This window comes from Panthera pardus, unplaced genomic scaffold, assembly GCF_024362965.1.
Source record: "Panthera pardus isolate Hobbes unplaced genomic scaffold, ASM2436296v1 HiC_scaffold_11, whole genome shotgun sequence".
In the NCBI taxonomy this organism is placed as follows: Eukaryota; Metazoa; Chordata; class Mammalia; order Carnivora; family Felidae; genus Panthera; species Panthera pardus.
The window spans coordinates 97,526,035-97,542,543 of NW_026526666.1; the positions used below are offsets into that span (position 1 = coordinate 97,526,035).

The 16,509-nt window shown below is 39.6% G+C and overlaps 1 protein-coding gene across 1 annotated transcript in view; it reads right to left on the minus strand.

Annotated features, from left to right (window-relative positions):
- Nucleotides 1–16,509, minus strand: part of VPS13D (vacuolar protein sorting 13 homolog D) — a 257,047-nt gene that overhangs the window by 120,961 nt on the left and 119,577 nt on the right. The window contains 4 exon segments of the mRNA XM_019461427.2: nucleotides 3,262–3,497; nucleotides 4,503–4,626; nucleotides 13,021–13,196; nucleotides 13,438–13,568. Coding sequence (XP_019316972.2) covers nucleotides 3,262–3,497; nucleotides 4,503–4,626; nucleotides 13,021–13,196; nucleotides 13,438–13,568 — 667 coding nt within the window.

Here is a 16,509-nt window from a genome sequence, read left to right on the forward strand (position 1 = left end):
CATACGTACATATGTGTATATACATATACTTGCACATATATACAAGTACTCAGCAGCAAATGCTTAAAACCTCATCTGTAAAGGGGAGACTTTTTTTCCATCACGAAAGAATGTCTAACCCAAGTTGCAGAAAGATCAAGGTTATGTTTCCAGATTCATTTGCCAGAAAACATACTAACATCTCCCCTCTCCTGATGATTCTAGTGCCTTACAATTCAGACATAAAAGAATGACTATATAGCTTCAGCACCCCCTCCTCCCAAATTAAGCCAGACATTCCAAGGGTCCAAGAATTAGCTCTACTTTTTGCCAGACAGAAGATCAGCATCACTGCATCCCTAAAGCTTGGCAATGAATCAGAAGTCCCTCTAGAATGAAAAGAAAACAAGGGGTTCATATTCACCTTCCTCCAACCTGATCGTGTTGTGTTTCTCTGTGGCTTAAGAATCGTAAGTTTTATGGAATGTTGCAGCCTACCTACACTTTGGGGTATTTTTTTTAAAAATATTTTTTAATGTTTATTTTTGAGAGAGAGAAACAGAGTGTGAGCGGGGGAGGAGCAGAGACAGGGAGACACAGGATCCAAAGCAGGCCCGAGCCATCAGCACAGAGCACGATATGGGGGCTCAAACTCACAAGCTGTGAGATCATGACCTGCACCAAAGTCGTACACTTAACTGCCTGAGTCACCCAGGCGCCCCCCCCCCCCCCCCACTTTAAGGTATTTTGGTAAGATTTTATTTAGATTATTCTCCTTTTTCCACTAATCTCCATCATCAAAAAAGGGACCGATGAATTGGGAGTTAAAAACTAGTTTTCATGACCAAAAAAAGGCACAAGTGACAAAAATAAAGACATAAATTAGATTTCAACAAAATTAAAAAACTTCTGACCTTCAAAGGACACCATCAAGAAAGTAAAAAGATCATCCAAAGAACAGGAGAGAAGATATGTGCAAATCCTATATCTGATACAGAATTTGTATCCATATTATATAAGGAACTCTTAAAGTTCAACAATAAAGAGGTGAAAAAAAAATTTAAAAATGAGAAAAGGATTTGAATAGACATTTCTCCAAAGATACACAAATGGCCCATTAGCAGAGGAAAAGATCCTCAACATCATCAGTTATTAAGGAAACGCAAATCAAAACCACACTGAGAAGTCATCACACACCCAGTAGGATGGCTACAATCCAAAAAATGTAAAATAGTGTTGCTGGGGGTGTGGAGAAGTCAGGGCCCTTGTATGTTGCTGGCGGGAATGTAAAACGATTCAGCTACTGTGGAAAATGGTATAGTAGTTCCTCAGGTTAAAACACAGAAATACCACAGAACCCAGCAATTCCACTCCTACATATACACACAAAGGAATCAGAAACAATTACTTAAACCAATACATGCATAGGCACATTGATAGCAGCACAAAGGCCAACAACAGGAGACAACACAGATGTCCATCAACAGCTGAATGGACAACAGAGTGTGGTATGCCCATACAATGGAGTATTACTTGGCCACAGTAAGAAGGAAATCCGTGCTGCAATGTGGACGAACCTTGAAAATATTAATGCTAAGTGAAAGAAGCCAGATACAGCAGGTCACATATTTATGAATCAATTCACATGAATTATCTGGAATAGGTCGATCCTTAGGGACAGAAAGTAGACTGGTGGTTGCCAAGGGCTGGGGGGAGAGGGTAATGGGGAGTAACTGCTTAATGGGTTCGGCGTTTCTTCCCGGAGGGATGAAAATGTTCTGGAACTAGACAGAGGCGGTGGCTGCACAACATCACGAATGCACTAAATGTCACTAATGGTTGATTCTTAAATGGTTAATTTTATGTTATGTGAATTTCATCTCAATTTAAAATAAAAACCAACAAAAACAAAAGTTGTCTCTTCCCCAGCATTTGTTCTCTCCCAAAATGCAAAAACATAGTGTCTTATATACTCCAAAACATGGTTCAATCTCTCCTCACACCAAGATTCTCAGAACCTCCCTTTTTATCTGCCCCATATCTGTCCAACCCATTAAACTCATAATCACCCATAAGGATTCTTCAGTTAAAGAGTGTAATAACTACTGGAATTGAACTTAAGAACGTAAAGAGAAAAACATGATTAACAACCAGATTAAGAACTGGCTTTTCAGGCACTAAAACCTTAAGCATGTCATGCTGTCAAGTGCCATAATCTTTCAAAAGAAACAAACAGGCTGGCTTAATTATAACAAAATAAACATCCCGGCACCATTATTTCCAAAGAGAACTGCAACAAACAAGGAAAAGAGTGGCTATTCTAAGTAAAGATGCCCGTTCAATTCATTACTAGTGAAATCTGGACTCTAGGTAGATGAGAGGTACCGCCAGGCAGAGAGATTATTTTTGTGAGCCGCAGGCAGATAAAAAATACCATTCATAAGCAAAACTATTCAGAATTTTTGGAAAGGAATCTGACTTTAAGTGTCCTGTCCATCCGGCGATTTATATTTGTAAAATGCTCAAGATTTAGCTATTTTCCCTGGTTTTTCCACAGGTACATCTTAAAATTGGCCCCATCATCAGGACAGAAATAATTGTATTTATATGTTGGTGAAATGACTACTTTTTGAAAGCCCAATGTTTTGAATCTCTATGTGCCAATCTAACAACAGAACTAGAATAAACTTGCTATTCTTCACCTGAGTTTTCTAGATACAGCTAACCAGATGTCAGTGAAGATTATAATTCTAAGGCAACTAGAATTACTGTCAAGTTGAGCTACTTCGGTTGGCCATAGGTGATAAAATTAAGATAGACTCTAAGTGTCTGCTTAACCAGTATTCTCAATGGGAGAGGAGAGTCAAAACGATTTGAGTAATTATGATAAAGATTGGTCAGTTTCAAATGAGGAAAGACATAAAACAAACTTAAAACCAGCAGCAAGAACTTTAAAAAATACATTAAAAATACCACCTTAAAAAAGAACTGAGGATATTGTGAGACTAATATCTTATGGGAGGAATGTTAAATACTAGAATGGATTATTGGGGAGATCATTAAAAAAAGAGCAGTCTTGCCTCTCTAGATAAATTTAATCTAGCCAGAAGACAAGGGTTTAGCCTAAGACCTCTCAAGATAGACCCTGAGCCCAGGATTTGGTAAAGAATGGAAGGAATCTTCCTCCATCCTTTGAGCCTCTTGAGGATTGCTTAAAATTTAAAACCAGTTACGAATTAGAGCCTTCTGCTTTATGAGAACAGTAACGGAACCCAGAATTACCCAGAGAATGTATATGTAGCAGCAATGTAAATGAAGTTTTCATAATAAAGCTGTCGGTTATCCTGGAAATCGTTCATGTTGCAGTTGAGCTCTGAGGAGCCTGCCCCTTTGACGGTCAGCGTGATAAAAGGAGGCAGAGTGGGTTCATCCCAGGCATAATCCAATGAAGTCATGGGCTTCACTTCAGTTCGGAGCCTGGGTTCAGCTACACCATGCTGAGTAAAGACAACTGGAACCTACGGTAAGGGCAGAGAGGATACAGAGGACTTTCATTCAGAGTGGTGTCACTAGAAAGTGAGTCAGTGCTTCCTAAATTTAAGTTCCAGACCCTTCCCAAACAAATCCTACATTGGGCATAACCACAATCACGAGGGCAATTCTCTCGTCTCTTCAAATGCCTTTCTCTTTAAAAAAAAAAAAAAAAAAAAAAAAAAAAAAAAAAAATTATTTCTTTATCTATCGTGAGAGAAAGGTGGAGGGGCAGGGCCAGGGAGAGAGGGAGAGCATGAGTCCTGAGCAGGCTCTGCACTGTCAGCACGGAGCCCAAAGCAGGGCTCAAACTGAACCGTGAGATCATGACCTGAGCCAAAATCAGGAATCGATGCTTAACCTACTGAGCCACCCAGGCGCCCCTTCAAATGCTTTTCTAGTCATCTTTCAAACTGCAACGAGCCCAACAAGTAAAGGACACAGACCATCTCTTCTACCCTCACCCCTCGTGATACGCTCTGAACTCGGAAAGGAATAAAAATTCTAGAATTCGGCTATGGGAAGTCACATATTATAAGAGGTTATTATTCAAAGGCATTATTTAAAATGGTATCTTCTTTCCATCTTGGCTTTACTTGGAAGATTTATAGAAATGCTCACTGTAACTAAGCAATAGTAAAAAATGCCCATTCCCATGATCACTGGACTGTCTGATTCCAATTCCTCTCTGTCTGTATGGAATGTCTACAGAGGGTACATGTCCACCAAACAATACAGTCAAAATGATTGGGGGTGGGGTGGAGGTGGCTCTGAGAAGTCACTTCCGGACAAGGCTGCCCAGCAATCAAAACGACCAGCAGAAACCACCTCCAGAAGGTAAGGATGTCTAGGGTTATCCAGTTGAGGAGATCCCCACATAGGTTTTTTTAAACCCAAGTTTAAAATGTATTTCATCATTATCTTCCAGGCGGTACAAACTCCACCTTCCCGCAAGTGAAACAGCCAAACTGGCTCACCACCCTGCTCGATACCTTAGAGAAGTTGTCAATTCGGAAAGGAGGGGGTAACTGGTCTGTGTCACTAAATGAGATCCTATAGGTAGCTCCTCGAAGAGTAATTTCCACACGCAGGAAGAAGCATTTTCCCAGAGTATCTCTGCAGAAAAAGGAAAGAAAGAGACTGCACAACATGGAAGAAACAAGTTACAGTTCACTTTCTTATACTTCTCACAATCCTGATATCGCCTGGACTTCAACTAATACCAGTGTGTGCTCTTCCAGCACATTAAAAAGGTAGAAATTGACAGTGTAATCACACAGAATAATAAAAAAGAATTCATTCAAGCAACTTCTGTACGGCAGTTTGTCACTCTACAATAAGATCTACATATTTTACTTAGTGGATACGTTTTGGGTAGTAGTGCCAGCCTAGCAAATGAGTAAAAATTGGTTGAACTCCATAAAATTGTTGATATTAGATTGCTTTGACATAAAAAAAAAGAGCAATTTCACATAGTTCAAACTAATATATTGATGCTATTGATAACCAAGGTTCTCACTATAGGATGAGGGAAGGTGAGGAGAATCCACCAGTAGTTACCAGCAAATAAATATGATTTGTTATATATATGTACATGTATATGTGTATCTGTATTTAAATATAGATAGATCACTTGAGGGAACGAAGAAGCTCTATCTTACAAAAGAATATCAGCTAATAAACACCGAAGAAATGACAGAATTAGAAAAATCACCATTTTGCAACCACCAATGAAATCACTGATTCAGGTAAGAACCATCAGACCACTGAGTGAAAGATTCTGGGGGAAAATACAGTCTCAAATTATTCCCCCAATGGCTTACTATTGTTTACAAAGAAGTAAAGGTAACTTGACAATAGAGACACCTGGTGGACACCATCCTAATCATATGATGACTGAATTTAGCAACATCAGTAAAGGGAGCAACAGACCTCACAGGCTTCCTACTGACGCAACGAGAAACACACACCACAACATAGGTAGTATTCTTACCAAAAAAGGTTCAATTAAATCTATGTATAGGAAACTGTCAGAAAAATCCAGAAAACATACAGGGTAACAGAATGGATAATTAAACAAGATCCATCTATATGTTGTTTACAAGATACCCATCGTAGACCTAAAGACACCTTCAGATTGAAAGTCAGGGGATGGAGACCCATCTGTCATACTAACGGAAGCCAAAAGAAAGTCGGAGTAGCCATACTTATATCAGACAATCTGGATTTTAAAATAAAGACTATAACAAGAGATGAAGAAGGGTATTATATCATAAGTAAGGGGTCTATCCACCAAGAAGAGCTAACAATTATAAATATTTCTGCTCCCAACGTGAGAGCAAATATATATATACACACAAATATATATACACACATACGTATATATACATACACACACACACACACACACACACACACACACATAGTGAAACTCATTGATAATAATACCATAACAGTAGGGACTTCAACACCCCACTTAGAGCAATGGACAGATCTTCTAAACAGAAAATCAACAAGGAAACAATGGCCTTGAATGACACACTGGACTGGATGGACTTAACAGATATATTCAGAATATTTCATCCTAAAGCAGCAGAATACACATTCTTCTTGAGTGCACATGGAACATTCCCCAGGATAGATCGCATACTGGGTCAAAAATGAGCCCTCAACAAGTTCAAAAAGATTGAGATCGTACCATGCATATTTTCAGACAACAATGCTATGAAACTCGAAATCAACCACAAGAAAAAATTTGGAAAGACAACAGAAACTTGGAGACTAAAGAACATCCCTGTAAAGAATGAGTAGGTTAACCAAGAAGTTAAAGAGGAAATTAAAAAGTACATGGAAGCCAATGAAAATGATAACACCACAGCCCAAAACCTCTGCGATGCAGCAAAGGTAATCATAAGAGGGAAGTATGTAACAATCCAGGTCTTCCTAAAGAAGGAAGAAAAGTCTCAGATACACAACCTAACTTTACACCTTAAAGAGCTGGAAAAAGAACAGCAAATAAAACCCAAGCCAGCAGAACATGGGAAGTAATAAAGATTAGAGTGGAAATCAATGCTGTCAAAATTTAAAAAACAGTAGAACAGATCAATGAAACCAGGAGCTGGTTCCTCGAAAGAATTAACAAAACTGATAAACCCCTAGCCAGTTTGATCAAAAAGAAAAAGGAAAGGACCCAAATAAATAAAATCAAGAATGAAAGCAATCACAACCAACACTGCAGAGATACAAACAATACTAAGAGAATATTATGAGCAATTATATGCCAACAAATTGGGCAAACTAGAAGAAATGGACAAATTCCTAGAAACATATAAACTACCAAAACTGAAACAGGAATAAATAGAAAATTTGCACATACCCATAATCAGTAAAGAAACTGAATTAGTAATCAAAAATCTCCCGAAAAAACAAGAGTCCAGGGCTGGATGGCTTTCCAGGGGAATTCTACCAAACATTTAAAAAAGGGTTAACTACTATTCTTTTGAAGCTGTTCCAAAAAGTAGAAATGGAAGGAAAACTTCCAAACTCATTCTACGAGGCCAGCATTTCCTTGATTCCAAAACCAGACAAAGAGTCCACTAAAAAGGAGAACTGTAGACCGATTTTCCTGATGAATGTGTATGCAAAAATTCTCAACAAGATTCTCAACAAATCTCAAAAATATCTCAACAAGATACTAGCCAACCAGATCCAACAATGCATTAAAAGACTTATTCACCATGATCAAGTGGGATTTATACCTGGAATGCAGGGCTGATTTAATATCCACAAATCAATCAATATGATACATCACATTAATAAAAGAAAGGACAAGAACCACACGATCCTCTCACACAGAGAAACATTTGACAAAATACAGCATCCTTTCTTGATAAAACCCTTCAAGAAAATACACATAGAAGGATCATACCTCAAGATCATAAAAGCCATATACAAAAGACCCACCGCTAATATCATCCTTAAAGGGGAAAAACTGAGAGCCTTCCCCCTAAGGTCAGGCACACGACAGGGATGTCCACTGTCACCACTGTATTTCAACATAGTATTGGAAGTCCTAGATGCAATCAGTCAACACAAAGGAATAAAAGGCATCTAAACTGGCAAGGAGGAAGTCAAACTTTCACTCTTTGCAGACAACCCAAAATATTCTACCAAAAAACTGCTAAAACTGATTCATGAATTCGGCAAAGTCACAGGATATAAAACCAATGCACAGAAATTGGCTACATTTCTATACACCAACAGTGAAGCAGCAGAAAGGGAAATCAAGTAATTGATCCCATTTACAATTGCAACAAAACCCAAAAATACTTACTAATAAACCTAACCAAAGAGGTGAAAAACCTATACATTGAAACCTATAGAAAGCTTATGAAAGAAATTGAAGACGACACACAAAAAATGGAAAAACGTTCCATGCTCATGGACTGAAGAACCAATATTGTCAAAATGTCAATACTACCCAAAGCAATCTACATGTTCAATGCAATTTCTATCAAAATAACACCAGCATTCTTCACAGACCTAGAACAAACAATCCCAAGATTTCTATGGAACCAGAAAAGACCCCAAATAGCCAAAGCAATCCTGAAAATGAAAGCCAAAGCTGGCAGTATCACAATCCTGGACTTCAAGATGTATTACAAAGAGGTAATCACCAAGACAGTAGGTACTGGCACAAAAACAGACACTCAGATCAATGGAAAAGAATAGAGAACCCAGCAATGGACCCACAAACATATGGCCAACAAATCTTTGACAAAGCAGGAAAGAATATCCAATGAAATAAAGATAGTCTCTTTGGCAAATGGTGTTGGGAAGACTGGACAGCGACATGCAGAAAAATGAACCTGGACCACTTTCTTACACCATACATGAAAATAAACTCAAAATGGATGAAAGACCTAAATGTAAGACAGGAAGCCATCAAAATCCTAGAGGAGACAGCAGGTCAACCTCTTTGACCTCGGCTGCAGCAACTTCTTATTCAACATGTCTCCAGAGCGAAGGGAAACAAAAGCAAAAATTAACTATTGGGACCTCATCAAGATAAAAAGCTTCTGCACGGTGAAGGAAACAATCAGCAAAACTAAAAGGCAACCTGTGGAATGGGAGAAGGTATTTGCAAGTGATATATCAGATAAAGGGTTAGAATCCAAAATCTAGAGAGAACTTAATCAAACTCAACACCCAAAAAACAAATAATCCAGTGAAGAAATGGGCAAAAGAGATGAACAGACACTTTCCCAAAGAAGACATCCAAATGGCTAACAGACATATCAAAAAATGCTCAAAATCACTCATCATCAGGGAAATACAAACCAAAACCACAATGAGATACCTCCTCACACCAGTCAAAATGACTAAAATTAATAATTCAGGCAATGACAGATGCTGGCGAGGATGCAGAGAAAGAGGATCTTGTTTGCATTGCTGGTGGGAATGCAAACTGGTACAGCCACTATGGAAAACAGTATGGAGGTTCCTCAAAAAATTAAAAATAGAACTACCCTATGACCCAGCAATTGCACTATTAGGTATTTATCCAAAGGACACAGGTGTGCTGTTTCAAAGGGGCACATGCACCCCAATGTTTATAGCAGCGCTGACAATAGCCAAAGTATGGAAAGAGCCCAAATGTCCATCAACAGATGAGTGGATAAAGAAGATATATAGATATGTATATAGATATATATATGTGTATATACATACACACACACACACACACACACACATACATACATACAATTGCTAAGTATTACTTAGCAATCAAAAAGAACGAAATCTTGCCATTTGCAACACTGTGGATGGAACTAGAGTGTATTATGCTAAGCAAAATTAAAGAAAGGCAAACAACATATGACTTCACTGATATGTGGAATTTAAGATACAAAACAGATGAACATAAGGAAAGGGAAGCAAAAATAATATAATAACAGGGAGAGGGACAAAATATAAGAGACTCTTAAATACAGAGAACAAACAGGGTAGCTGGAGGGGTCGTGGGTGGAGGGATGGGCTAAATGGGTGCTGGGCATTAAGGAAGACACTTGTTGAGATGAGCTCTGGGTATTATATGTAGGGCATGAATCACTGCTTTCTACTCCTGAAATCATTATTGCACTATACGCTACTTGGATGTAAATTAAAAAATAAATATATTATTAAAAAAAAAGAAAAATTCAGAGAAGAGAACATTCTATAAGAAACTGGTTTGGAATCTTTAAAATTTTCTTTTTTTTTTTTAATATGAAATTTATTGTCGAATTGGTTTCCATACAACACCCAGTGCTCATCCCAAAAGGTGCCCTCCTCAATGCCCATCACCCACCCTCCCCTCCCTCCCACCCCCCATCAACCCTCAGTGTGTTCTCAGTTTTTAAGAGTCTCTTATGCTTTCAATGTCTATAAAGACCAAAAAAGGAAAAGTAGGACTACTGTAGATTAAAGTGGATGAGATATGTCTGCCAAATAAAATGCATGACCTCTGACTGAATCCTAGATCAAGGCAAAGGGTGTTATGCTATGAAGGTATTTCAAAAGACTATTTATCAGGGCCACCTGCTAGCTCAGTCAGTAGAGCATGTTAACTCTTGATTTTGGGGTTGCAAGTTTGAGCATGTTAGGTGTAGAGATTACTTTAAAAAAAAAAAAAAAACAACTATCAGGGGCACCTAGGTGGCTCAGCTGGTTGAGCATCCAACTTTGGCTCAGGTCGTGATCTCACATGTGAGTTTGAGCCCTCATCGGGGTTTTAGCTGTTAACACAGAGCCCGCTTTGGATCCTCTGTCCTCTCTCTCTGCCCCTCCCCAACTCTCTCAAAATAAATAAACTTATATTAAGTTTATTCAGTGTGTAATGTTAGTATATTTATTTAGAAAAATGTCCCTGTATTTTTTTTTTTAATGTCTATTTTTGAGGGAGAGAGAGACAGTGTGAGCAGGGGAGGAACAGAGAGAGAGGGAGACACAGAATTCAAAGTGGGCTCCAGGCTCCCGGCTGTCAGCACAGAGCCCGATGCGGGGCTCAAACTCACGAACTGTGAGATCAAGACCTAAGCCAAAGTCAGGCACTTAACCTACTGAACCACTCAGGTACCCCAAAATGTCCTTGTCTTTAGGTAGATAAACTATAAGTTTTTATGGCTAAACTAACAGGGTGACTTCAATTTACATTCAAATGGCTCAGAGAAAAAGTGTGTACGTGTACATGCATGGAGACAAAGCAGGATACAGCAAAGTGCTGATGTGTAGTTAATCCAAGTGAAAGATAAAGGGGTGTTCTTTGCACTACCTGTAAGTTTTCTGTAGGTTTAAACAGTTCCAAAATGAAAACACAGGGAAAGGAAAAGAAACAGAGGGTCTTTGCTCAGTATCTTAGGACTGTGCGCTAGAACCCCTCCGAAGGGTTGACAAACGTATACAAGCCACCTTCGTTCCCCACGTCCACACCTTTTCTTTCCTTCCTTAGTCACGAGCAACTTTTGCTCAATTCTAAATTGGCTTCCTCTTCTCACACAACATTTCTAGGCGACCTCCACCCAAGCAGTATATAAACCCCTGGTGGTTTTAGCTACAGAACCAACTCCTCACCTCCCCGCCCGCCATTAAATCTCGTGGGGATACAGGATACTAGCAGACTAGCTTCTGGGTGGAGCAGGGGTAAGCACACCGGCCCCCTAACCACTTGGCTCCCTCAGCCCCTGAAGTCACCTCCTCAACCACCCCCGACAACTCCTAGGAACACAGCTTGAAAACCCCTTTACCAGACGCAGTGAACTCTGATAAGGGCCAGAGCAAAAGGAAACTAAGAAGGGCACACCACTGACCGCCAAGAAAAAAACAAAAAAACCCTCAAATAATACATGTTTTAAAAAGTCAATATAGATATTATTTTGCATCATCTCTTTTTATATCAGCCATGCTTCTGTTCCCTTATAATAATGTTCTCAATGCAGAACTAACCATGAAGTATAAAAGCTTACATTATGCTTTTAAATGCATCAAAATAGCAATGATTTCAGGGTCTTTAGCCTCAAAAGCATTTGATGAAAGAAATTAAACAGAATGGGGCACCTGAGGGGCTCAGTCGGGTAAGCATCTGACTCTTGATTTCGGCTCAGGTCATGATCTCACAGTTTGTGAGTTGAGTCCCGCATTGGGCTGTGCGCTGGCAGCACAAAGCCTGCTTGGGATTCTCTCTCTGTGCCCCTCGCCACCCCCCCCACCCCCACCCCCACCAATCCCACATGTGCGTGCCCTCTCTCTTAAAATAAATAAACTTAAAAAAAAAAAAAAAAAGAAATTGAATAGGACACAAATAAATGGAATAGCATTCCACATGTACAAATCCAACTTAATATTGTTCATATGAAAATGGGGCCCCAAGTGGATCTACAGATTCAATATACTCCCTACCAAAATCCTAAGTGATTGTTTTTCCAGAAGAGAAAATTTTACCCTGAAATTCTGACAGAATCTCAAGGAATTCCAAACGGCCAAAATAATCTTAAAAAAGAACAAAGTTGAGGGGCTCCTGGGTAGATCAATCAGTTGGGAGGCCGACTTCAGCTCAGGTCATGATCTCACGGTTCATGAGTTCGAGCCCCACATAGGGCTCTGTGCTGACAGCTCAGAGCCTGGAGCCTGCTTTGGATTCTGTGTGTGTGTGTGTGTCTCTCTCTCTGCCCCTCTCCGCTCTCTCTCTCTCAAAAATGAATAAACATTTTAAAAAATTTTAGAAAATGGGGCACCAGGGTGGCTCAGTCGGTTGAGCATCTGACTTTGGCTCAGGTCATGATCTCACAGCTCGTGAGTTTGAGCCCTGCATCGGGCTCTGTGCTGACAGCTCAGAGCCTGGAGCCTGCTTCGGATTCTGTGTCTCCCTCTCTCTCTGTCCCTAACCCACTTGCATTCTGTCTCTGTCTCTCTCAAAAATAAATAAACATTAAAAAAAAAATTAAAAATTAAAAAAAATTTAAAAATATCTGATAAAAACAGAAAGAAAAAATTCATCCTGTGGTAGCTGAGGCTAAATTTGTTGATTTTTCTTAATAAGGACCTGAGGGTCACTGGGTTGGGCAAGAAAGGCCAGACGATTTACTAAAATACCACCAAGTGAGACAAGAGTATACACAGTGTGCAAGGATACACAAAACCATCTATCAACAATGTTAGCATCTAAGTGCAGACACAATTCTCAGAGTTGCAGGCAATCACGAGCTCAGCACTACCCATTGGATTTATAACCTCAGACCATAGCAACTGCACAATGGTCAAAACTGTCAACATGCCTTTAATTCATTCCATCGAAACATTCGGTCACACTTACTTGGTCACCACAAATTTTAAGAACTTAGAGCCAGAAACATAACCACCCATTTCATAAAGGGCAGTATTACTATTTACTTCGTAGATATTTCAAATTTATATGATACATTACTGCACCTGAAAGAGGACTACGTTTTGTCTAAATACAGTGTCTGAATTTACCTCATGTTGATATGAAAGGAATTATTCTTATTGACTTCAAACCCTCCAGACCAAATACAATTGGGAACATCCATCAATCTGACACACAAGAGCTGATCATAATCATTCCGAGGCCAATGGAACACCACGCTGGAACCAGGAAGGGTGGAAATGTAACCTTCAGGATTGGCTGTTCCCTAAAATATAAAGGATCACTGTCTTTAGTCAACAAATACAAGTCAAGACAGTAAATGTTTGCTGAGTAACTGCCTAGTCTGGGCCTTGCTCTCTACCATGAGCTACTTAGGGTACCAAAGGCATAAAATGGTTATTCACATCACAAAACTTAACAGTGTTGATGGGGAGATAAATCATGGCATTAAAACCCACTGTACTGTTAAATAAACACTGGTCATTCTTCAAAAGTAAACGACTTACCTGTCCTCTGGCAAATTCCCTCTGTGCAAATGCAAGCTTGTGAGATGATTTATTATCTAACAGGTACCGGGGGGCAAAGATGACCATACAGGTGTCAATATATCGACCTCGGCCTTTCTTGACATCAATACCTACAAATAATAAGAGCCACTTCCATGAATTCATCAGAAGACAGAAAATCCATGGTCCAACAAAAAACAATAGGCTTCACAATTACTTAGTTTCTCAGAGAAAATAATTATGTCACCCAGAGCCTCTATGAAACCTTCCAAGAATGGAATGAAATCAATGAGTACACTCCAAGTATTATTCTTCATGCCCCCTCAGGTCTTGAAAAATCTCAGTGGTGATACCAATATCGTTGTAATTCCTGGTTTCTCCCTAAAGGGTGCACCATCACAACAGCAACTAAGGCACGCAGGTGTTTAGCCACAGATACCTATGGTCCCCATTTATGAAGTGGACTACTAAGATAGTTTATGTAACACACTTCTGTTTACATCTGAAACACAAAATTTCCTCCTTGAGAACTTGCTCCTTTTACATGATGTTGCAGAAATTTCAGATTACTTAACTGGATCCTGCACGGCCCTGAATGCAGAGGACTCTTCTCTAGTACTTTCTTTTAGCTCGCTGCCCAAGAACCCAGCTGGGACATAAAGTTAAATATCATAGGATATACTCATTCACAAGCTCAATGATTCCAGCACCTACCATGTACTGAAAAAATAGAACAGCAAACAAAACACATGCCAAGAAAACAAAGTCATAATCAATCAGATGGAAATCTCACAACATTGGATCCCAAGGGAAGAAAGAAGGGAAACAGCATGGAATTATCTTAAAAACTCTGATGACAATTTTAAAAACTACAAAACTCAGTGGGATAAGTTATTCATTCATTCAGACAATAAATAGAGCAACTATATTCAAGGTACTAGGGTTATACAGTGATAGCAATATTTACAGCTAGAAATAATTTTAAAAAATAATATTTATTGAAAATTTTTTTAAGTAGGCGCCATGCCCATGTGGAGCCCAACATGGTGCTTGAACTCACGACCCTGAGATCAAGACCTGAGCTGAGATCAAGTCGGATGCTTTAACCAGTTGACTGAGCCGCCCAGGCACCTGTTTATTGAATTCTTAATGTATGCTATGTTTCTACCAAAGGCCCTACGTTTAATTCTCATAACATGTCTTGAGTCAGCATTTTCACTTTTCACTTTCTAGATGAGGAAACTAAGGCATACGGGAAGCTAGGCAACTTGCACGAGGTCAGACAGCCAGTAAGTGGCACAGCTGGGTTCAAACCCAGGCACACTGCCTCAGGAGCCCTGCTCATATTCTGATGAGACATACATAAGGACCGTAGTCAGCAGTCAACAAGTGTTAAGAACCATAAAAAAGGAAGAGGTCTTAGGACAGGACAACTAGGTTCCCTGAATGTCCCAACATAACCCCAAATAGAAATATTCCAGTCTGTTAACTCCATAATTCACCTGTACTGGCTTGAAAAACCTGGTGTTGCTTTAACCTAAGGCTTCAAACTACCTAAAAGACTGAGCAAATCACAAAAACAAAGAGAGTCTGAAATTCTGTGTCTAAGAAATGCTGAGTAATACTTAAAAAGGGAGATATACCCTATCGTTTTTTTTCTGTAACAGACAGGAAAGCATTGTCAGAAATCTATATTGATAGCTAGCTGATCTCAACCACTACAAAGTCTGCCCACAACAAATATATTCTTTTTTTTTTTTTTTTCTTTAAGTAGGCTTTACACCCAGCATGAAGCCCAACGCAGGCTTGAACTCAGGACTGTGAGATCAAGACCTAAGCTGAGATCAAGAGTCAGACCCTCAACAGACTGAGCCACTCAGGCACCCCAGGATATGTTTAATTTGATATTATAAAAATAGACTACTGTATCAATGCTCAATTTTTAGAAAAAAGCAGGCTTTTTGTTTCCTTTTTCATCTTAGATAGCCTTGGCAACCCCCCAATAAATATCTTTATCTGATAAGATAAAAATGTACAAAATCCTTCTTTTTGGAGGCACATATAAGGCTAACTGGCAAGGTCCTCCCAGGCTCTTTATCTTGGGACTTTGCTTTTAACTATTCCTGACAGGGAGCTAGCTATCTATCCAATTCTTCAAAAATATTCAAGCGAGAGATTCCACAAATTTCCATGATAATACATGCCAAGATCTCACGACGCTAGGCATTACCAAGTCCCATCCTGCCCCTTCTATTCCTTTCTTTGGTGTAACAACAAAATTCATATCCCAGTATTGTTCCAAAAAACATACGCAATGACTTTTAATAAGCACTCCTCGCATAAAAGTTTCTATGTGTGCTCACTGCGTATTTCTGACTGGAGACTTGTGTCTCCGCAGGAACTCTGTGGTCCCTTAGTGCCAGCCGCTTCAGAAGGGCACAACTTCCATTCCTCCCTCAACCTCCCTTCTGGCAGCTTCTAGCCAACCTCTGGTATCTTTCTTTAGGAACTGTGTCAAGGGCAAGATATCCCAGTAGACAGCCAAACACAGCATGAAGCAGCCTTTGCTTCTTCAAGAGAGGAGCAAACAGATGCAAAGACAAAGGACAGAAAATGATCCTCAGCGAACACACACACACACACACACACACACACACACACACACACACAACTTAAAAAAAAGAAAAGGAAAGAAAGAAGGAAGAAGGAGAGGGAAGAGGGAAGGGAAGAGGGAAGGGAGGAGGGAAGGGATGTGGGAAGGGAGGAGGGAAAGGGGAAGGGAAAGGAAGGGAAAGGAAGGGAAAGGAAGGGAAAGGAAGGGAAAGGAAGGGAAAGGAAGGGAAAGGAAGGGAAAGGAAGGGAAAGGAAGGGAAAGGAAGGGAAAGGAAGGGAAGGGTCCCCAGCTGGAGGATCACAGAAAGTTTATTTCTTCTACTAAAAATCTTAATACCAACCTTAAAGAAGACAGTTTCCATATCAAGGGAGAATGCATATAAATTCATGTTCCAAAAACAGAAGAAGGAAGCTGGACTTGGAAGAGGCTCTTGCTAACATGCCCTCAAACAAATATAC